The 22,617-nt window shown below is 51.6% G+C and overlaps 1 protein-coding gene across 1 annotated transcript; it reads right to left on the bottom strand.

Moving 5' to 3' along the window:
* Positions 1-11,459: 11,459 nt before the first annotated feature.
* Positions 11,460-13,088, bottom strand: LOC100904784 (lysophosphatidic acid receptor 1-A-like). The gene is made up of 2 exons (XM_003738283.2): positions 12,366-13,088; positions 11,460-12,296 (listed from the first exon to the last, which is right to left on the bottom strand). Exons 1-2 carry the CDS (start codon positions 13,086-13,088, stop codon positions 11,460-11,462), a joined length of 1,560 nt encoding a protein of 519 aa, XP_003738331.2.
* Positions 13,089-22,617: the final 9,529 nt, after the last annotated feature.

A 22,617-nucleotide genomic window follows, 5' to 3' on the forward strand; every position in this document is an offset into this window, starting at 1 on the left:
CGAGGTTTTTTCGTGGAACGAATTCCTCCTGGAAAATAATCTGTCGTGCTCTCTCACTCCATTCATCTTCCCGATTCCGATAAAATGAAGCATCGATCTCAGAGCATGACAGACACTGTCGGAGCTCGCAAAGATCAGGGAATGAGGGTATACTCCTTCATATGTATCCCTACGAATATCACCTTGAGACCTCCGTATGCCCTCGCCGAACGTACACTGGATGCATCAGTACACGGAGAAATTAACTTCATTCGCTGAAAAGTATGTCTTACACAGCACCTGAGTAGAAGTTCGCGGAGTTCCAGAGTTCCGAAGAAGCTTTGCAATGGAGGCATCGCACTACTCCGATATTCCAACGAATGGCTCCGTGGCGTGTTTCCAGAAGGATTTATGCGGAAGGGCGTCAGAACTCCGTCCCGGGGACGCGGAACGGAGGCATTCCTGCGGCAAAAAGATACATCCTGTCCGAAAACATATTTTTGGCGCAGACTATAACGATATGTTGGGTACATTCACTATCAGAGGAACATCTCAATCTGTGTAGACTCTCCAGGACATGTGCTCGACGGAGAGCCGCAGAAAACCGACCATGAATTTCCGACCGCAGGCTTCTTGGAAAGTCTGAAGCACCGAGCGTCCGTCTGGGCCAGGGTCGTTCCGGAAATTTCAGCTCTTCGATAAAAACCATATGGACGCAGAAAACACATCCATGTAGCTGTATGGTATGGAGCCAATTCATCAAGCTTATTCAAATACACCGTGTTCGGAGTCCCAAGAGTACACCTTCTGTCGAGCCCATTCGATTCTTCAATCGAATGATTCCCGAACACAGCGGAATCCGTGAATCAGCGCTCCGTATACGTTTCGGTATGTGATCGAGGGGCAGGATATTCTCCGAAATCTGTGAGGAATGAGCCGGGTATGACGGATGCGCAGTCATTGATTGAAGTTCCACATAGTTTTTAGAAACGCGGAAACGCTGGGCGCAAGCGAGGTCTGAGCTCCGGGATCTTCACACGGATAGACCAGATTTCCGGGCCCCTCTATGTATCGGAGACGAGTAAACTTCCGGTGGGTACGAGTTGATTCATGCAGTTTAGTCGGCGCGTCCGGGATCTCGGGGGGGGGGATGCTCCCGATGGAGGCTCACTGGTTCGACTCGCGATCAGCTGTTGCGACTCTAGTGCGGCTCCCCCGAGCATCGATGGTTCCAATTGAGGTGAGCCCATGTTGGCGAAACAAATGGGACGTCATTCACGGACTCAGTCTCAGCGAATCGCTCAGTTTTCCCGTCTATTTGGCTGAGCACGCCCCTCTCCATATTCATTAGTGTTTCAAAGGTCCGGGAAAATCACAACCTGTGACCAGCGATAGGGGGCAATATCGAGGGTAAGAGAATGATTTCTGATCCCGCAATGCCCTAGTTCAAGTAAGCTAATACAGACAGCATGAACGTTGTTCAAGCTTCGCTCAACAATCGCTCGGAAAACGAACCTGTGGCTCCGATTTCAATTTATAGTACTGACCACGCTTACGGATTGCGTCGCTAATGGAAAAATCCCATGTAGTGCATGTATTCTTGGAATATGCTGATCCACGTGACTTCGCTTGAGGGTACTCCCGGAGCGCTCCATGAGCCGATCCTCAGGCTCGTCCGGCGAGGCAGTATGTCCGGCGGGTTTTCAATCCCTATAATACGCCTCACCCCGACCCCTTCGTTCTTTCTATCGTTTGCACCTAAATCGAAAGTCGATACCAGGCCTAACCGTGGATCTGTGACATCCTCGATGAAGGGAACTCTGATTCTGCCGGAATTCCACATTTTCCCGAGATCACAGACCTAGCGGCACAGACTTGAGAACAGGTAAGTTCGCGAACAGAGCTGCAAATAGGAGGCGTTGAAATGTGAGGAATTTCCTTCTCCGAATGAAGAGTTACGAAAGAGGTACCGACGGAATGAGCCCTGCAACGGGACATTGCGTAAACTCGACTCGCTTATTCGATAAGTACTGGTTAGACTCTCTTCGGACCTGTCGCTCCTGAGCTCGGAATCTTCGGACTCGGAGCTCATGAGGGGATTCCCGCTACAGGGAGATCCACATTCCCCCTTATTCAGAATAGTCAGAGTAGCGGTGTTCGAGCCATAACGGACTCGCTCGAGGCCTCGTATCAGTTCGGGGAAGTAAGCTCCAGAGTGGAGCCGCTGGAAAATACCTACTACATCTCTCGGAGGCCGAAGCAGCGAGAAACTCCGCCACACGGCGCGCGGTACTCGGACGACTGACAATCAGTAGCTCCGAGTGTAATACAATAAAATGGAGCATGTGCTGATTGCCCTCTGGTTGGGGAAGGGCGGCACGCAGGACCGACTCTGTTTGATATACTCTCGAGCATTCGCACTGAACAGTTTTTATGTCTTGAGTGACTCATAAACAAATGTCACGGACGAGCATGGAGGCATTTGGTTCGAGAACCTCAATTCGTTGGCGACCTGAACCAACATTTCCCTACTGATGTCAAGTGGAATCCTTGGGCTCCCTGGGAGCATTTCCCCACAGGGAGACCCGTTAGGCTCGTCCATAGAATATGCAGGCTGTCGAGACTTCCCCCGGAGCCCCGCAGAAGCCAGCAGCGCTCTGCGGGTGCTCACGCATCCCGTCGGAGCCTATCTACGAAGTAGGCACTTCTGTTCTGACTCCGAGCGAGACTGAGAATCGAACTGGATCCAATGGGTGACAGCATATGAATTCCGTACCCGGACAGCATTGATAGATGCCGAGAATATTACAATGAACTCAGCCCCGACGTTCTGAAATAACATCGCTCTCTCCGGGATAAATCATCAAACTTCCATTTACATCCCGTCGGAACTGACTGTACACCTCGATTGAACTTATCACGCGCATTCGAACATGTGCATTATGCATCTGCGCCCTCTCAGTTTAACACGGGAGTTTCGAGCACTCGATGAGGGTCTCACGCATCTTATGGTCTTGTTTCTCATGGGAAGTATGGGAGCAATAGAATGCATGCCTCTGCCAAGGCTCCCGTATGGAAGAAGGACCGGAGAGAGGGGATTCAACGTCTTGTCCCAGTTCTAAGCTCACCCGGGAGGCCCTCCGCTCGCGCGGGCAACACAGACCTTCGAACGATGTTGCGGAAAAAAACGTTCGGAGAAGAGCACCAGATGACCTAGAGCTTCTTCTGGGCGGGCAGAGGCTGGTAAGGGCTGACTTGAACCCTCCTCCGGGACTTGGACACGACCGGCGCGACGGGGTGTCTTCCCTCGAGCAGAGAGGAGGGACGCCACGTTTGGGACTGGGAGGAATTCCGGAGCTCAACAACGCCCGAGATGTCGAGCATCTGGTTCTCGAGCATTCAGGACCTGATCCCGTAGGCGAAAAGGAACTCGAATTCTGCGAGGCCAGTGTCCCCTGGGCCCGTGTTATGGTTGAGTTCCATCTCCGCCCGACCAAGCCTTCCAAATTATCTAGCGCCGCAGCAGCACAGAGACGGATGAGATGGTCAGGCGCGCCAAGACCCGCGATGGGGGCGACCGCGCGAAATACGACGTCCAAGAGCGAGGTTCCTGGTACAATATAGACGAGAGCCATTGGAATCGAAAGGTATGGAGGGAGTGTTTTGAATAAGTCCGAGGGGGACATCGAATCGGGAATAGGCCGGGGAGTTGAGGACGTCCGCATCGGGAATCAAGGAGGCACGCCACAAGTCAGGATCCCACATCCCTTAATGATCTGCCGGGGATTTCGGGGCTCCAGCGAAGTAGCCCCCAACAATGGGCTCGATATGGAGCTTGATTGACAGCTTGTCTACTCATACTCGGATGCTCTGCTCAGGTCGCTGGTTTCACGAAATCAGAGAGGCTGAACAGCAACATGTGAGTCTGGTAAGGTCAGATAGTGAGGAGGAAGTCTCTGAGCTTCAAGCACTTCGTAGTATCAGTCGTTCAGCTTGAGCTGCGATTATTTGAATGGGGCCGTCTGACGAGAGCCCCTCTCTTAGGGTGCGGACGCTCCGAGGGTGCGGACGCTCCGAGCTGCCCTTTGGCAGTCGCCTCGGTTTCTCTTGTAACGACACGCGTCCGCTCATTCGTAAATACTCTCTAGAGGTGTTCGCTCATGAAGGAACATCCTTCGAATAGAGGCAGGTGCTCCACTTGTTGGAATGAGACTTCGGAAATAGAGTCCCATTCTTACGCGCAGAGTATTCGACACCCAGCATGTGACCTCTCTGTTCTGTATCGAAAGCGACATCGAATCGGTCACACAGCCAACATTCTCCCTCTCTTTGAGGATAAAATCCCTTCGATGGCTTCCAAACGGGTTCCCCTGCCTCCTCCGAGGATTACTGTCTCTAGTAGACGGCTCCTGGAGCGGACGAGGATCTTTCTTCCCAGAAATCCCTCTGCCTCCGCTGGAAACAACATCACCCGGAAACAAGGCGGATCCTAGTCAATTGCTTCAATGATTGTTGAAGCGTGCTCCTTCATCGCGTTCGGTTAATTCCCGTGATAGTCATTGAATATTCGTCCTGGAAGATTGCGGGATGATTAGTCGATCGAATCCTTGACACCAGTGATAGTGATTATTTAAAGAAGCTCCGTGAAGCTCGCATAATCATTACTGGAACCTGGAACCGTGAGAAAGCTGCAGGAGTCGCAGAATTAGCCGAAACTGCGATTCCTGGGAATTTCTCCGCGTTCTCTATAACCCTCAGGAACAGGATGGATTTACGAAGCTCCGACCATGATAGCCTTGTCATCAAGACTCTCGCATGAGGATGACAATCGCCCCCACAATCGGAAATCTCTGGAGAAATGATTCCAGCTTCCAATCGCGATCCCTGTCGGTTGGAGGGTGTTCTCTCGACTGTGTTTCGTCTCCGATAAGCGCAATTCAAATGATCTCTCCGCTCTCAGAGCTTGCGAATGACTGCCCTTTACGAGGAGAGCACCCAGCGAGTGTCAGCGGTCTACGTCTGAGGCCACACGCATCGCGTTCGAACACGTTCGAAAACGGATTCCTCCGGAATATTGCCGGGAATAATGGCACGGGCGATTCACCGATCATCCCGCGCACTCTCGTTTCGAATCAGCTCAATTCGGGTCCCGTGAGCTCCTCAGAGGTCCTGCTTGTCTGCCCGCAGTGGTCCTATAGAAATTAGTCTCGATTCATTGCGATGAGACTGAGCGTGGGCGTCGACTCGGTGCCTCGACAGCGATTTCCGTGACTTTCACGATTCCTGAACGCGATCTTCCGCGATTCTGGTCGTTCTTCTCCGCGAGAAATTCGCACTTTCATCATCACCAATAGATTAAGACGGTCATAAATAATTTATGTAGACTTCGGAACAGAACAGGTGTTGGCAGGCAATCTATAACATGGTAATTTTACTCCCTGGCGGTTTCTCGAGAGGGAACAGCAAGAATGATCGACGTGAGCACGTGCTGTACTGACGAACATTGATTCTTCATCCAAATGAGGGAGCTCACGCGACACAGGGCGATCCGAATCAGCGCCTTGCTCTGAGAACCGAGAAGGCGAGAAGACATTCTCCGCGTTAGCTAGGATCAATCCATCAACTCCGATGTCGTACATATGAGGGAAAATTTGGTCTGGATGCCGTTCTCCAACACGGTATCTAGATCCAAGGTCTTCATGCGATTAGTCATTATCCGGTGAGACAATTATTGAAGAAATGCATCGACCAGAGCCCTCTGAGTTGTGAGCACTACGGGTTCCGTGTTACTCCGAGCCCGAAATAACTGTGTCCTTCAACCTCGATCCAAAGAGGAAATAATGGTTGGCCCGAGAACCTTCAAACAAGAGCTGTGCCCACAACGCGGCGGCTCAGGTTTCCTATCGCCGGAGATCCACAGTGTATAGTAACTAGCCTCAGTTCGAGGAATCCGACCATTTGTGACTGGATACATTGATAATCCCAACCCCCTTCCCGTCCAGTATTAGGCGAAATCGTTTTGGCTTCGTCACAGAATATATGCTTGGGGATTCATTGTAATCCCCACTGATCTATTCCGTCCACCTTCGATCAGAGAATTCCACTCGAGATCAATCGTCGGTCGTCAAAAGTATATCCGTTCGGGGTTTGGAAAACCGGGAGGCGTGAAGGACCAGCCGACACGCTCGTAGCAACCTCGTGAACGGTGATGTTCATTCTGAGAGATGGCAGAAATCGACCGTGAGTCGTCTGGTCAACCCGCTGACCTGCCTCCTCTCACCTGCCCGTCGGCCTCTCTGATGCCAGGTCTCTTGGTACGACAAAAAACAAGATTCACTGGCACCATAACTCCCGAAGTCGACTCTCGGCGGTACTGGAGCTTCCCCTTCGAGCATAAATTCACTGCGTCTCTGCTTTGCACTTCACTGGTGATGTATAACACGCCGTGCGAGCCCCGATCGAACGTGTTCCTTTGGCTCAATCTCCCCGCGGGGTTTCAGGGAACTCAGCGAAGCGGCGACCCTTCGAAAATACATCCCGTCTCCTTTCCATTTCAAGATTCGGAGCAAGAAACCTCCCGACTGACCTTCATCTTGATTTTCGGGACTGGTGTCGGAGCGAACTCGGACACTTTGGACGATGTCCGAACGTGACGGAGCGCGTGCGACCTGGCGCATCTGAGAGACGGGGTGTCAAATGATCAGCGCGACTATAGCTAGAACCTGTAGAGTCCTGGCCCTTCCTGAAATAGAGTGGAGAGCTCTTGTTGACGAGATTGACGCCGCGATGACGTGAGCTTCGCATGAGAATCCCCCAGTGAGGTCTGACTCTTTCTTACTAGCTGACAGGACTCATCGTGGAAGCGCTGAGAGTAGCCCTGTCCAAAAAAACAGCCGGAAAGATTCTTACGCCCTGAAAGTTTAGAAGGGACCAGCGGCGCAGCATAGCTCGTTTGAGACTTGATTCTCTGAGAATGAGAGAAATAGATTCTGCGGCACGGTAGATTCTTCTCAAGTAATTGAGAAGAATCATTTGCAGGTATCGTTCCCGTTTTGACCCACGGAATTCTGCGTCACTGTATGTATCCATTTCCTCGACCGCGACATGCTTCTGACGTGCACTTGCTCTTGAATTCACCATTCCAGGGACAGCCGAGTCTTCAGATTTTTCAGAATCCATCGTCTCCCCTCGGCGATCCGAGGATTGCCGACGCGGCGGGGGCTCGATCCGATAGCCTCAGCCGGGATCCAGATACAAGTCCAAGGCGTACCGAGATAACTTGCCCGGATCCCCCTAAGAAATCCGAGTCCTTCTCTCCATCGAGCGTCCAAGACCTGACGGTTCTGCTCGACGAGTCTCATCCGCTCCAGGGTAGGATTCATCAGAAAATCGACGAAGGCGCTCGTCTCGATCAAGCGCGCAATGAGGAATCTCCGATAACGATGCGATGATCTCCCATGATTCCTTCGGGAACTCCACACACGCGACACGCGAAGCCTTCACCGGACAGCTTCCTCCGGGCTTCTTACATTATTACTCCTTTTCCTTGTAATCACTGGAAAAAAAACTTTGTCGACTGACGTCCGGAGAACTTTTCTTGACGACCCTCCGTCGAAAGTGACTAACTAAGCTATCGAGCGACGTTCCCGGTCATTATTGGATATGTCTGTCTGAAAGGACTATCGCTCTCGTGGAGGCTCGGTGAAACGAAGTATTTCATTTCATCTACCGATTCCTTTTATACTAGAAAGGGAGAGGGGGAAACCGCTTCGACTCCTTAGCCCGATTACGACAGTCATCGACCGCGGGAAAATGAGAAACTCCGTCAAGGATGTGCTTTCGTAAAAAAAACTCGCAATGAATTTCGGACTCCCCGATCGAGAGCCACAAAATCTTCACCAAATCGGCATCAGCAACGAGAGCAGGATTTTCACCGCGGTCCCCCGCTTAGGACTCGATTAATTCACAGTTTTTTCTCGCCAGCGTTGGCCTCAAAATACAGTATTAGGTGTCCTCTGTTCAGTCCAGGTTTTCAGCGTGCCATTCTTTTGGCTTTTTCTCCCTAGAGATCTGAAGCCAGTGGGCATCCGTGGCTCGGCGAAGGACGTTTTTTCGAGGGTCTCTCCTCATCCAGAACAAAAGCTCGGGGAGCAACTCGTTCCATCTCGAATCAGGAATCTAGATCCATCTCTCCTTCATAATTGTCGCATGATGCAAACGATCTGCCTGAAACGAGCTCTGTAGCCCACGCTACATCCTACGATTTTTCACTTGGTGGCTTATTTATCTCGGTTCAGAAGCATACTCGACTCTCATATTCAGGTGTAAGTGAGGAAGCGAGGCCCTCAGGGAGAAATTCTCTCCAGTGAGCTTCCAAGCGTATCCTGATGAGAGTCCGGAGCGCATCTCTTGGTCGGCAGTCTATTCGCACCTGGACATTAGTCGCCCGAGATTGAGACTCGGGTCGGTTTCTCTTTCTATTCTCGAGCGTTCTCATCAGTGGTCAGACCTTGACAGAGCTGGCCTGTCGGTCTCGCACAGCACTCGACAAATGGGCAGAGGAGATCTATGAAGAACGCGTGGTGGTATTTCATCATTGTAGCTCTTATTCGGCAGCGTTCAGCCTGAGCAGGATATGTGTGCGCGAGAGTTTTGAGTCGTTATCCGCACCATAATTCGAGTATTCCTGAAAAAATCGCCTTCTGACATCTGGAAGCATTCCGAGGATCCGAAGTCTATTAACCGCTGTTCGGTTGGACTCCAACCATAGAACTCGGGGAACACGGAGAACTCTGCCCGAGGCACAACCCGGGGCACGGCGGGAACATCTCCACCTGATTCACGTCGGAAGGGTAATCGAGTCTTCATCGGAACGTATCAACGTCTGTGGGAGGATACTTAATTGCCTCATCGCTGCCCCCGAAAAGGTGCCCGTGACTTATTTTCTGCTCTTTCTTTCCGACTTCCAGGTGACATCTCGCCGCGAACTGATCAAGGGAGCACTCGAAGATCAGATATCATCCTTCCTTGGATGGCATTCATGTAAAGTTTTCTCAAGAAAAAGGATTCGGAACGAGCCTACTCTACAATCCTCTACGATACTATAAGCTAATGGTGGATGTCAAGGATTCACAAGAGTGCTTCTATTCAACCATCGATATCACTTTTGGGTTTATTCACCGCTTAACAATTATCTCGGAGGCATTGCTCCTGCGGAATACATACTGTCTCTCCGTCCGGCCGGATCGAGCGTCCAGCCGGATCGATCAGGTCACCCTCAGACTCCAAAATGATCCTTCACCTTTGAATTCTCGAATGGTGACGACCCAGAGAGCACCAAGTTGAACATAATAAAAAAATACTTCCCCGTATATTCAGATTTCGATGAGATTAGATGCTTCGGAACTCTGGTCTAGAATATTCACCGTGGTGCGATCTCGCAGTATATGATGTATGTATTTCACACTTTACACAACGGATTCGAAACTTTGCTCACTTGAGAGTAAATATTCAGAAATGCTTCCGGCGCTCTCCGTAGAACCTTCGAATCGGGTATCTTCGGGAATCGTCATCTCGATATCGTTCATAATATCCAACATCAATTATTGACACAGCCTTATTTACACACGAGATCCATTGATCCTTCGACTGCCTGACATATACTGTATAATGTATGATATTCTAGGATCGATCATCGCATCATCGAGCAACAGTCGAGACTCTGCTGCCGTGAATCACTTTTGTTCGTACAGCTATGGCTCCAAAATAGAAATCTGACGGACACCAACGGAGACGATCTACCACGCTTCCATCTGAAGCTTCGGTTGAATCGTCGCGGGGAATAAATCGTCTCGAGATCTTGCTTCATTCTCCGATATCTAGAAATTATGCCTAATCTCGCGATTTTCACCCGTGATCCGCCCTATCTGCTCCAGTCGTTGACCTTTTCGAGACTACCTAATGTTCCCTGAGAGACGGTCTCATTCGATCCTTTGGGGAAACACTGCAGAATGCCACTTTCGTCGCATCTCCTCAGTGAATGTTCCCAATAAAATCGAGGGAGAATATGATGAAGTCCCGAAATATGTATATACAGTGTCCACTCCTTACGCACCATCAAATTTTCCCGCTGTGGTATCAGGGACCATGTAGAGACCATAAGACTTCTAGGCTATTCGAGAAGGAAAGAGAGAACGAGTCATTAGTCAGGGAGGGAGAGGAGAGCTCAAGACAGAGAAAAATGAGCTTCGATGACAGAATTGTGAATTGAAACACCCGAAAGCTAGACGATTGTGCCTGGGATTTCCTGTCTTAGTGAGTCAACTTGACTCTTGAGGGGTATACAAGTGCCTCGTCTCAATTATTCTTCTGAAATGGATAGGCGCCGAGTATTCCGTCCGCAAGTGAAGTCCAGGTCTCATCATGGCATCCGGGTGGATGACCCATTATGGGATTTTCGCCTTGCAGCGCGAATCTTCCGATGAACATCCGGTTTGAAAAGCCTCGACATCGAGTACCATCCGCTGGTAGCAGCGAGATCTGAGGAGGCTCGAAAGGCAATGTAGACTATCGAAAGGTCCAGCTGATCGTCGCCTACTGGTGAGGCTAGATAGACGGATTCGCGGATCTGCGAAATATACTTCTTGTACACGGGTTTCAGTATCACGATAGATTTTGTGGATTATGACTTCGGGTCATGGATGAGATCACGATGCAGGGAGGTACACGGTGCCGCTGTCGATGGGTCGTCAACTTGGGTTCCAGTATCGTACAACATCCTCTGGCATCAATCGAGTCACGTACATTCATCTCTCCTTTTTTTGGTCTGTGTTGGAACCAACTGGGTTTGTTCACGCATGTGTCCCTAATTCCGAATTGTCCAATGGAATTATTGATGACGACGCGGTGACCCACAGCGTAGGACAGCGGAAAAAACGATGACCACCGCTACAGCTACAATAATGTGAGAGCTCACGGAGCGCCACCGTAGAATGAGGAGAAACGGCAGAGTGGACGTCAAACGATCGAAGAGAAAGAGGACTCTGTACGACGTGGAGTAACCCAGGGCGGTCCGAGTCCCAAACAGACCAATGAGTTGCGGGATCGATAGGAGAAGTGCGCGGCTTCCCTCAACGGATCGGAGCAAGGTCGTATGCGGAGCTGGGAGTCAAATGAAGCCGTTCGGCGATCGGAGACGAGGGCTGTAGTTGAATTGAAACGAGAGCAAAACAGGAGTCACAGTCGTGATTTCCACAGAAGTTGACCGAAGGGTTGCTGGGGCAGTCAGAATTGGGCAGCTCGCCGAGGAGGGACGTCGATGTTGTCAGTTTGTGAGCACAGTTGACTACTGGTTGAACGCGACCCGAGAGGAAGTCCAGTGCCGCCGCTGCTACCGCCTTTTGAATTTGAGTAAAGTCGTCAACAGCAGGAGCGGCTGCAATATCGGTGTCTGGCCGCAATCAAGCGGCCTCGATGTATCGTTATAAATTAGTCTTAACCACAAGCCTGGGCGAGGCGGCGATCCGAGGAGTTGGTTCGAGCACACCATCGGGTTTCATGATGAGATGATGAGTCGGCCCTCCACCAGTGGCATCCTGGCTGCTGACCAGGAATTTTTGAAAGTGAGGATGTTGCTGCTGCTGCTGCGGCACAAGGTGCACGTTGTGAAAGTTCAAATCGTTGACAAGACGTTGATCTTGCTGCTGTAGTCGTTCTGATCCGTGTTCGGGCCAATGGTGGTGGGGGCTGCGAATTGCACCGTTGTGATTGAGACCGTTTGATGAAGGCAACTGCTGTGGCGGAGGCGCCGTGGGAATCGGCGGCGACGAGTTCGCCAACGAGCCCACACTGTGCGACGGAACGAGACCTCCTCGAGGTCGGCTAACGTACACGGCACGAGAGCCTGCATACGTGCAGTCTGTTCGCTGGCTGTCTCCTCGAAGCGGCGTTCCGATCGGGGACTTGGGGAAGCATGGAGTCGAGTTGTTGTTGAAGTTTCGATTATAGCTGGCAGCTCTCGCGTGTCGAAAGGTCGGCCGGGGCCGGCACCGAAACATCCGCGATAGCGCTTCGCTAACCTCGGGCATCCGGGCCGCGTAGATGAACGGATCGACGAGCGACTTGGCTATGATTAGCGCGTTCACGAGTATTCCACCCGATATTCGGGTCGTCATCGAGAGCTTGTTGACCGGAAACGGGCAGCTGTCGGTGCAGGTGAACACGTAGAAACAAACGGCCGGCATCCAGCCGGCTAGATACGTCCCGATGATGAGCAACGTCGTGTACACGGCTTTCACGTTCTGCAGTCGACGGCTGGCCTGGGTGCATGTTGCTGATGTGAGTCCCGTCGTAACGGACGAGCTCGAAGCGGTTTTTTTGCACACAACGTGACGACTGCTCGTCTGTGCGAACAGTCCGATTTTATGCTGGCGTATAATGAAGAATATGTGAAAGTAGATGAACATCATCACAACCAGAGGCACCGTGAACAGCATTCCTAGAAGCACCGAAAAACGTGATTCACGTAAAAACGCGAAATTGCTACACTCATCACTGCGAAAACCTTGGTCGGGTACACTCGAGAAGTACGTGAAGAATATCACCAGCGGGAACGCCCACAGTAAGACGATGCCGATATACGCACTCCTTCGAGTCACCGTCGACGCATAGTGAAGAGGTCGAAGTATTCCTACGTAATGATTGAACGATAAGGCCAGCAAATTGAAAGCTGCGGCCACAAGTCCACTGAGCCGTAGCGCTTCGAGCACCAGGTTGAAACAGCGATGGATCTCGACGTTCAGCAGCGGTAGGTAACTGTTTATGACGAAGCCGAGCCCCAACATGAACGACGCATAGGCGTCTGCGAAAGTCAAACTCAGGCTCAGACTCAACGTGGGGTTTATGGATCGTCTTAACCATCGTAAAGATACGAGCACGATCAGGTTGAATAGGGTCGATATCACGCACGCTAGCACTAGAAGAGGGACCGCGAAGTCGTAGACTTTCCTCATCTGCTGTTCCTCGTCGGCAACTTCGGCACCTGCGGTCGCGACACCTACCGCTACGGTACCGTCATCCGGTAGTAAACTATGGTGGGTCGTGGTGGCCATCGCGGTGCTGCCACGACGGCTGCCAACCGTTTGGGAGCGCGCCACACTCACTCTGGGACAGGGTCCGCGTACCTTCTATTGCCACGTGGGAGAGGGTCCGAGCCCGACCCTCTCCGACTGGAACACGAGGTTTCGCGACGGAATTTTTTCTCCCTCGTCCCTCGTTGATGATGCCGTACCGATGTTCAAGGGCCGGGAATGCTCGATAATTTTTGTCAGAAGGCAGCGAGGAGGTCTGAGTTTTATTCGAGACGGCATCGTCACCCGTGTTCGCGACTTCGAGGTTCGCGTCGCATCGCTTCTTCCGAGGTGTGATGGCGTGAGGTGTGAAGAATGCTCGACTTATCGAAGCCCTCGTTTCAATCCAGATGATACGCTCGGCCGGGACGGACGAGCCAGCTGCTCGCAGCTGGCGGTTTCGATTAGTCCTAATGTTTTCTCGTCCACTCAGGCTTTGGAGGAGGGATGCCCATCGGAATCGAAATTCAATTATCCGGGGGTTTCCGAACAATGCTTCCCCCTCCTCATCCTCTGATCTCGTACGACTCTTCCGACGGATGGTCTGGAATCTTTTCGAGTCCCTATTTCACCTGGTAGCTCCTTGTTTTCCCGAACATCCGAAGGTCCGTGGAGTGCGAGAACTGATCGCGTGCTCCACACCTTTTGCGAGTCACGGTAACTTTTCGATGTCAGTTGAGCGTGATTCCGCTCTGGAGACTGTAGCGGGAGTCCTTCCTCGTACAGGTCAAATCGTGCACCGGCCGAACGCGTTCCTCGATTTCGCAGTTTCGGTCACGGACGATCTGCGGAGTTCTTTCCTTGGGTTGTCAGCGGGGGATCACCCTTGTCGGAGGAAGACCCCTCTCGAAATCAATGATGCCGAGGCTGTGAGCGAGAGAGACCGGACGCTCTTGCATCTACAGGTGGAAAGACATTAACGGAGACCTCCTTTCAGATGAGCGGATCCCAGAGAACAGGGCCCAGGGAGATCATCCGCCCCCGAGGTAGGTAGTCTGATCCCTCCAATCAGATTCAGAGGAAGAGTTTTGGAGACTGGAGAAAATCAGGACATGACGAATGTCTCACTGAATCCTGCGCCTGGAAAATACGCCTGGGAGAAGCGAAACCCGGATGGGGGAATCCATCTCAACTTCCCGCAAGGTGGCTCATAAGCGGATTCGATTTCTTTTTCTAGTGGAGCGGAATCCTCAACAACACAGAAGTTTCCGCAACCCAAACGGGAATGACGGGCGAACTTTACACTCTTATTCGAGGATCTGAGAAGAGGAAACTTCGATCCCGGACGCGACCTCCGGACTCATTCCGAGCCCGGAGGTTGCGTCAGGCGTCTATTTTTGTGACAGGGGGGAAGATGAGCGCCTTCGCTGGAGCCCTCTGTGGAAGCTCAATATTTCGTTTCTCTTCTGGAAGAGGTAAAGCTCGGATCCTTTCACTGGAATCTCCGTCAATAAGCAGTGGTAATGAAAGATCACGATTCTCTCCTCTCAATGGCGAGAAAATCCATCGGCTCATGATCGCCATCTCCCGTACCTGCTCACATAGCGAGATCGTGTTGATCCAGGGCCAGATATATCGACGGAACTCTTAGCCCGGGGGAAGCGTTCGCCACTGTCATGGAACCAATCAGAATGCTGGGAGCTTTCTCTAGGACGTGAAGATGCTCTGATGACTTAGTATGTTTGAGCGACGCATAGTCGACGATTCGGCTGTGCCCGCAAATCCAAGGCGGGGAGTTCACCCATGAAGCATCGGTTATCCATTTCGTTGAATTATTGTCGGCGCTCCTCATTGTCAGGAAAATTGAATTCCTCGGGTATCAATCATAATCATCCCGATGGAATCTGGATAGATAACATCGCACCCTGAGTTGAGCCACATCCTCTCAGAACCGAGCTCGAGCCGAGGGGCGTAGCGTCATTGAGAGATGGAGATGAAGGAGAGATGTGGCTGCGACCTTCAGGAGATGTTTCATAAGCTTCAAGTTGACGACTAGTCACTCCACTCGATTTTCGTCCACAGCTGTCTAGATTGTATCCAATCTAATCTACATTGAGACGCTCTTACCTGTCTTAATTCGAGACGAGTCGACAATTCCCTTGTCTGAATGTAAGAAGGACCCGGTGGGATCAGCCGCTCCCCCTCACCTCCATTCCTGGAGAGAACGTCGTGAGAATAATGCTCGCCTTGTATGAACTTTTCTTCCTCACAAGCACCTTGAGAAGAAGCGTCGAGAAAAACCATATCCTGCTGGAACTTTTAATTGTGAGCGCGTAGGAAAGAATGCGGGCCTCCCGATGCGCGGTCGATCGGGGATAAATGGTGGCGGGGAAGAATGCGGAAGTTTGCAGAAAGTGTTGAGTTTCACGGAAGTTGTGAGAATGATTAGCGCTCCGACCTCTCCGATTACGCCGAATGCAGAGGGTACGCGAGGTAGAGAGCTGCGAAATAGTCTCACGTCGCATCGTTCCCTCGGACGTGTCGCTCTGCCACGGAAACACCATATCGTATGACAGACGTCGCCATCGGATCTCGAGAAGAGCGTACACTCGGAAGGAAGATCGTCCTCCTTCGCTCTTACATATGTGTGCGGCCCAGCGATGTTGCGCACCACGTTCTTTTGGGCTGGCAATCCTCGCTTCCGATTGAGTATCGAGCTTCTGCCCGAGCAGTGGTTCTTTTGCACAAATCATAGCATGAGCGAATCATCCCATTCGTCCGATTCGTCCAAAAAGTCATCCATCAGCATTCTCGATCGAGATGAAATTTCTCATTTCATAAGCACTTTTATTCAAGGGGATTGCGGAAAATGCAGAAATGGGCAGAGCAGATATGAGCCGGGCTCAAGTGATACCGCCTGGATCACAGTAAGTGGTGGCCTAGAGTAGCTTCAATTCCTCTGATGACGAGGTCTTGGCTGCCATAGCGACAGATATATTTTGTCCGAGTAGGTCTTCGGGAGTGCGTGTTCTCTTGATCAAGCAGAGACCTTGTTTCCATCTCCTCCAACACCCGCAGGTCTCCGCAGGAGTTTTGCTTTCAAAAACTGAACTCTAGCAGAGTCAGTATCGGCTGAGCGAGCACCTCTTCGCTTGCTTCCTGCGAGTCCCGGAGGCGCGGCAGGAAGAGCTCATGAATAACATGACACGCTGTCGAGAAGCAAAGGCGAAACGACACGTTATCGGCTCGGATAATTTCCTCATGAACAGATCGCGTGATCTTTCCCCCATTTCCTTGGTATCTATTTCAAACGTAATTACAGTTCAAGCTATCGACAGAGTTCTCATCATGAGTTCCGAGAGATAGCTCCAAGCCGGTACCGGAATCGCTTCTAGGAATGTGACTTTATATTATGAAGAGTGAAGCTTTTGGATTCAGGACAAGTGCAACTACCTGACGCATGAGAACGGATTGGGCGACGATTCAGGGAGCAAGCAGGAAATAAATTAGAGACTGAATCACACTTCGCTGAAGCGTTCTTTACGAGGAAGCGTCGCGAGAGGTGGACCCGATCCCGGAGTGCCTGGGCTTCTTGGCTACCATCGACGCTGTCTCCCATCGTAGAATTCTTCCCCCCCCTCCCGCGTCGACGGGTCCATTGAAGAAGAGAACTCGCCACGCTAAGCTCGCGGGATATGTATCGACACACAAGCGTCATTAAGAGCCGCTGCGCCCAGAGCTCGTGAAAAATTTACGGGCACACGACGAGCCCCATTTTGCATCGCACGCAGAGTAGTCGGGAAAAGAGTGGTGAGGGAGACAGAAGAAATTGAGCAGAGTCTATGATGTGCACGTTCGCCGCTGACTTCGCGTCCACCCCGATAATTATTAGAAGAATTTTATGATGTTCAAACTCTCCGATCGATTTGGAGACGGAACACATCACGGGATGTGGTCGTTAGAGGAAGTTATCCGACGTGGGAAGATTATCTCCTGTCCTATTGACCCGTACAATCGTAGTCTCCTCTCCGAAAGTTCGCTACTTTCTGCGTATTGATCGAACCTTCTCGCGGTTCTTGGACTCCCCCTACTCGCATCTGTCGCCCGTTTCTTCCGTGTTTCCAATACCTAATCTGAATGAGGAGCAATTCCGTGGAGGGAGTGGAGAAGCCTGCAAGATGCCTCTCTCTTCTCTGTGAGCATCGCCTTCCGACTTCCAAATAGATGTGATGGAGTCCAATGGGCCTTGAGTTCAATTGGGATGCCGAGGCAAAGTCGACGGAAGAGCGCCGCTCAGGGAAAACTTCGCCATCTTGAAGCGGACGTGAGCGCAGCGTCCACCGGTCTAGAATTCCCCGACTCCGGGAATTCTTGAGCTTTGATTCTCGAGGAAGCCCCATGAGCCATGGATCGACGAGTAAGGCACGCTCAGATCGTGGAGCTCCATGCGAAAGGGTCCTCCTCCTCCGAGAGAAAGGTTTTAGCTTCGATCACGAATTCGAAATTCTGAGAGACACACACCATTCCGAATGGTACATCGGTCGCTTGTGAGCTGTATTCAAATAGGCGCATCCCCATACTCCGACCCCCGAGAAAAAAAGAAAACCGCTGATATCGCATATCAGAATACCGTTCAATCACAATAGCAGGCCCCGAGCCACCCACAATATGATTCAAGCCCAAAATCACAATTCGAAATGAATTATTTGAAAATAGATCATTGATATAAGACCTCAACGCGCCAGCTTGCAACCCTATGTCATATGGGCATTGAGCCGCGGCGAAGCGCGGCAGGGCTAGAGCTCAAAGCAGCGAGAGTGAGGTATATAAAGGTATTTAGCGCCTCAAACGGACTAGGCAAATCTGCTCTTAGAAAAGACCCCTATCATCTTCCGGAGAGCCCTCTCCCTCTCCGGACCCGCTCACAGCATTAGTTTCTCTCTCTCAAATGGGCCTTGATCGTAGAAATTCATGCCAGTCGGTTTAGCGAATCTAGGGGCTTGAAGGCGTCCCGCTATGGCCCGAGAATTTCACATTCCAGGTATCAGAATATTGCTGATATGTGTATTTCGGGGAGCAAAACACGGTGTCGGGTTCCAAGCGTCGCACACCACCTGTGAAGATTGATGTTTGTGGAAAGCATGTACGAGGCTTTCTCGAATGCATCCTCAGGATCAAGGCCGTCGAGCCAACGGTCCTTCGACCCATGAGACCATCAGCGGATTGAAAATAGCGTCACAGCATAATCTCGAAGGATCAGCCATAATCAGGTCTGAGTATGCGTTCCATCGAGCGAAAGATCGTGTCTCTACTGTGACGAGTCTCACTTAGCACAACGTGCGGGGAGCGCCGCGCCGTGGCTCGGGGAATTCTAGACGCATTCGCCACGTGAAGCCCGAAGGGTGATCCGATACGGGAATAGGAAGATCTCGGTTCAAAAGCAGGGGTAAGGGGCAACGATAGAAGGGTCGAATGAGAGGCGCGGCCTTACCGGTCACCGATCAGACTTGAGGGTCTCGGACGTGGTCCAACCAGAGAGTCCCAGAACAGTCGAATCGTCTTACCCTCTTATCACCTCCTAGCGGCTCCTACGGAATCCAAGGCCCCGGAGGCGTCTGCGATCTTCGAAGCCCGCGCCTACCTCCAAGCCGCGTCTTCTCATCAATATCTGATGCGCGAGCCCAGGACAAGCTCCAAGCATCGCCCCATCGAGAAATCGCCAAGGGCCATCGCAGACAAGAGAAATGGAGCTCACCCGAAGGGCATGCTGGAAACAATCACGACTCGAATTCGAAACTCGAGAAACTCACCGAAGGGAGGTATTTTGAGATTATTTCTCGTATGAAAATCCTCTGATTCCACCACGAGGCGACTTTCGCAAGGGCGGGGGGCTCACAATTGAAGAGCCGACTCTTTCGGGCAGCAGGGGATCAGTGAGCCCGACGCTGACTGGATGATTGGAATGTTCGATCGAGGACGACGGTCCCCCTCCGCGGGATCGGAGAACGCAGGGAGGAAGCAGCCTCCTATGTCGTATCTCACATCAACCTCGCGGCGGGACCCATCCCCCCCTCTGGAAATAGAGTGTTTCGAAATAGAGCCGCATTCGTAAAACCGGAGAGAATAATCAGAATCACGCTTGTGAGGCTCCGGTGGTCTCAATGTGGGATTCTGCCCCCACGCTCCGCCTGAGGCTCACGAGTTCTCTCCCGCACCTTACTCGACGCGGAAGTCAGACCCTCGGAAGCCGGCGAATGAGCAGTTGATGATACCGAGTTCTAACCCGATTCTCGGGTTGTGAATTCCGAACTTCTCGCATTATTTGCTCGGACGCTTAGCGGGGGCATTCTAGGCTCGACCAGTGAGAGGCTTCTTTCTGCGGAGAGGATATCATGCCCAGGGACTTGCGACAGAATAACGCGACCAGAATGACGCTAGTGGAATGGAGCTGCGGGAACGGCGCGGAGCCCAGAACGGCGCCAGCTAAAAATGCCGCGGCAAAAATGCCGCGGCGGAAATGCCGCGGCAGGGATGACGCCAAGCTCCGAACGACGCGAGCCCAGAACGACGTGAGCGCAGAATGCCGCTAGGAGAACGACGCGTTAAAATTAGGGAACGAGGGCCGGAAACGACACGGATTCAGAGCAACGCGTGCCCGGAATCTCGCGCGACCTGGATGGCAGAAACTTAGAAGCAACTTGAAGCAGAGCTACTCCGAGTACAAGCAATTGATTGAGAGGAAACATGCTTGCATTTATTCATGCTTTCGTTTCTTGATTATATAAAATTCCGCGTAGGTATTCTAAAATGGGCTTTGCTGGAGAGTAACTTCTCACGATTGCTAGGATCCTAGCATCAGCTTCAGCACATTTTCGCAGTTTCTTCGCGGGACTATGTCCGGCGACAAGAGACTCATAATAGGCGTCTCGCGCCTTTTGGCTCAATCGGATGGCGGCGACGAACTTCCATATAGTCGGGTGCTGCACGTCCAATTCCACCTTCAATCGCCGATTGGACGCTTCCGCACTGTTATTCGTTCCGGGATTCTCTGGAAGCGTCGCTTCGTACACGTTTTACAGTGACGCCGGGAAGCGCGCCGGTCACGGCGTCCCATATAGCTGTCCTCGAACCATTCGAGGACAGGTTGAAGAGACTCCGGCAGATGATCTGACAGAGCCTCGAAGGCGTCTTCAACCAGGTCCGGCGGTACAAACGCTAAGGCGGTGATCATCTTCGTTTAACAATTGAAATCGGCCTCGTTACTGTACTGACTCATTAGGCCTGATGAAGCAATTTTTTTGCGCAGATTTTGCATGAGATGAAAGAAACACCCAGAGATCTCAGCATTGGGGAAATTCCTACGGATGCCATTATTGCGGCCAACTCGTAGTCGCAGTGAACCACTGTAGGCTCCACAGCTGGATCGAGAGCTTTCATCATTTCAAACATCCTTACGTATGTTTCTTCCCTCCTGTCGGGTATAAGCACGTATAGCATGGGAAAACCGCCCCGAGACATTCTCCGAGAATTACGTATACTTGATAGAAGAGAGGGGGCGTTATGAAGAAGGCTCCATCGCAGAACCATCTCCCGCTCCCCCTCAATTTTCGACGTTTGACTCTCTCCCGAATATCACGATTCGGTCCGGGCTCGGCCCGCTGTCGGCGAGCAGAAATTTTTCTCTGACGGAGCTTTCCGATGTCGTATATTACATGAACTCATCAGAGAAAATCAAATCGCTCAAGGACGAGGGTGCTGCCGGGGCACGGTTTTCCGCACATTTTGTATGCATTTTTTTGAGAGCGCTCTGACGAGGCATCACACCGAGTACGCATTCGGGAAGGGGTTGCAGGGTAGCTTGCAGTATTTGCGAGGTGGTTTCAACCGTTTCCGCTGCTCTCCGTTTCACCCCAGAGATGGCTTCCCTGGCGTCCAGTTGAGCTGGTCTGCTATCATGGCTGTGAAGGCCGATAGTTCTCACGACAGCTCCACCCGAACACGGTCATTTGGGCGAAAAGTCAAATGGGCGGATCGACCATTTGGGCGGATTGCCATTTGGGCGGATTGCCATTTGGGCGGATGGCCAGTTGGGCGGATTGCCATTTGGGCGGATGGCCAGTTGGGCGAATTACCAGTTGGGCGGACTGCCTATTGGGCGAATATCATTTGGGCGAAGAGCCAGCCAGGCTGTGAGGGATGGATGGGAGAACCCGATCCGAGCAGGCTTGTCTTGATATCGCCACGCACCTGTGATATCCTGAAATAAGGGACTTTCTTCTCACGGAGGAGAGAACGAACCTCACACTTGGATCCAGATACTTGTAAACTTGAATAATGATTATGGGCTTTACACCACAGGTCTCGGCGCACTCGTGTGGGATTCCACTCGCGTCTCTTTTGTGCTCCTTCTGTCATTTCATTATCTTAAATTAGCGATGTACTGACAACTTCGCCAGTAATACGCCACTCCGATTCTTTTCTTTCCGCTCCTGTACACGTATTTACACGAAGCTAAAGTTCAGCGGAAGAATTATGATGTCAAATTATCTACACAAATGAAACTGAGAAAAATCGTCCCGACTTCCTCAAACGCCTGCTTCTCGCAGTGTCGTCGTCGCCTCAAATCCGTCCATCGCGGGACTGTTCGGTACTTTGCTTCGGCCGCGGGTTCTTTCGACTTGCCGATGGATTGATCGCCGAGTTCACAATCTCCTCCAGGATTCCATTAGGAAGTTTCGGGCTATGCCCCTTAGGTATTCTTTGAAGCTCCGGTTCGAAGCGTCGCGGACAACGGTTAGAATCCGAATGTCTGCCTCCACGCATTTGATACGCTGAATGGCTCTCTAGAAGCTCGAAGAGCGCGTCCGCATGTTCCATTTATACGCCCGCACGATGTTTAACCTCGAAATTAAGTTCCGCTATCTTGTCCCACCAACGACAAAGTTGTAGGTATATGTAAGTGAAGAAGTTATCCTACGACGAGGAAACTGAGCCCGTATGGTATTTCGCCCAATCGGTCGCTCCGCCCAATTGGCAGTCCGCCCAAATGGTATTCGCCCAATAGGCGGTCCGCCCAAATGGTATTCGCCCAATAGGCAGTCCGCTCAAATGGTATTTCGCCCAACTGGCCATCCGCCCAAATGGCAATCCGCCCAAATGGTCGCTCCGCCCATTTGACTTTTCGCCCAAGTGACCTGTACCGAGCTCCACCAGCTGTATGGAGCCTTGCTTTGCAAGACGTCCGCTGGTCGCATCGCCAGAACGTAGTCGATCCGTCAGCGGACAGTTTATCGAAATTGTATGAGTGACCGTCATGATTCATGATTGAACTTACGCCCTCCCTTGTTGCTCGTTGACTCCATGGCGGGCGAAGGAAGGGAAAACAGCAGACTTCGTTTCCGCGAGACTCCGCGCACCAACTAAGAGGAAACTTGATCTTATTTCCTCCCCACCGACGAAGTACGATGTCAACATACTCAATGTACGATGCCTACGACATTTTGAAGTTGCAAGTCCGTTGAGAAACTCGGGACGTTGGAGTCAGGTAAATACTTCATACCACAGGGGGCAT

Source organism: Galendromus occidentalis, unplaced genomic scaffold (assembly GCF_000255335.2).
Source record: "Galendromus occidentalis unplaced genomic scaffold, Mocc_1.1 scf7180000075867, whole genome shotgun sequence".
Lineage (NCBI taxonomy): Eukaryota > Metazoa > Arthropoda > Arachnida > Mesostigmata > Phytoseiidae > Galendromus > Galendromus occidentalis.

Coding starts and splice junctions, on each gene's coding strand:
- LOC100904784 (XM_003738283.2), bottom strand. CDS start 13,088: ATGGCCACCACGACCCACCATAGTTTACTACCGGATGACGGTACCGTA. Junction 12,297..12,365: donor CACAGACGAGCAGTCGTCAC/GTTGTGTGCAAA, acceptor ACATGCACCCAG/GCCAGCCGTCGACTGCAGAA.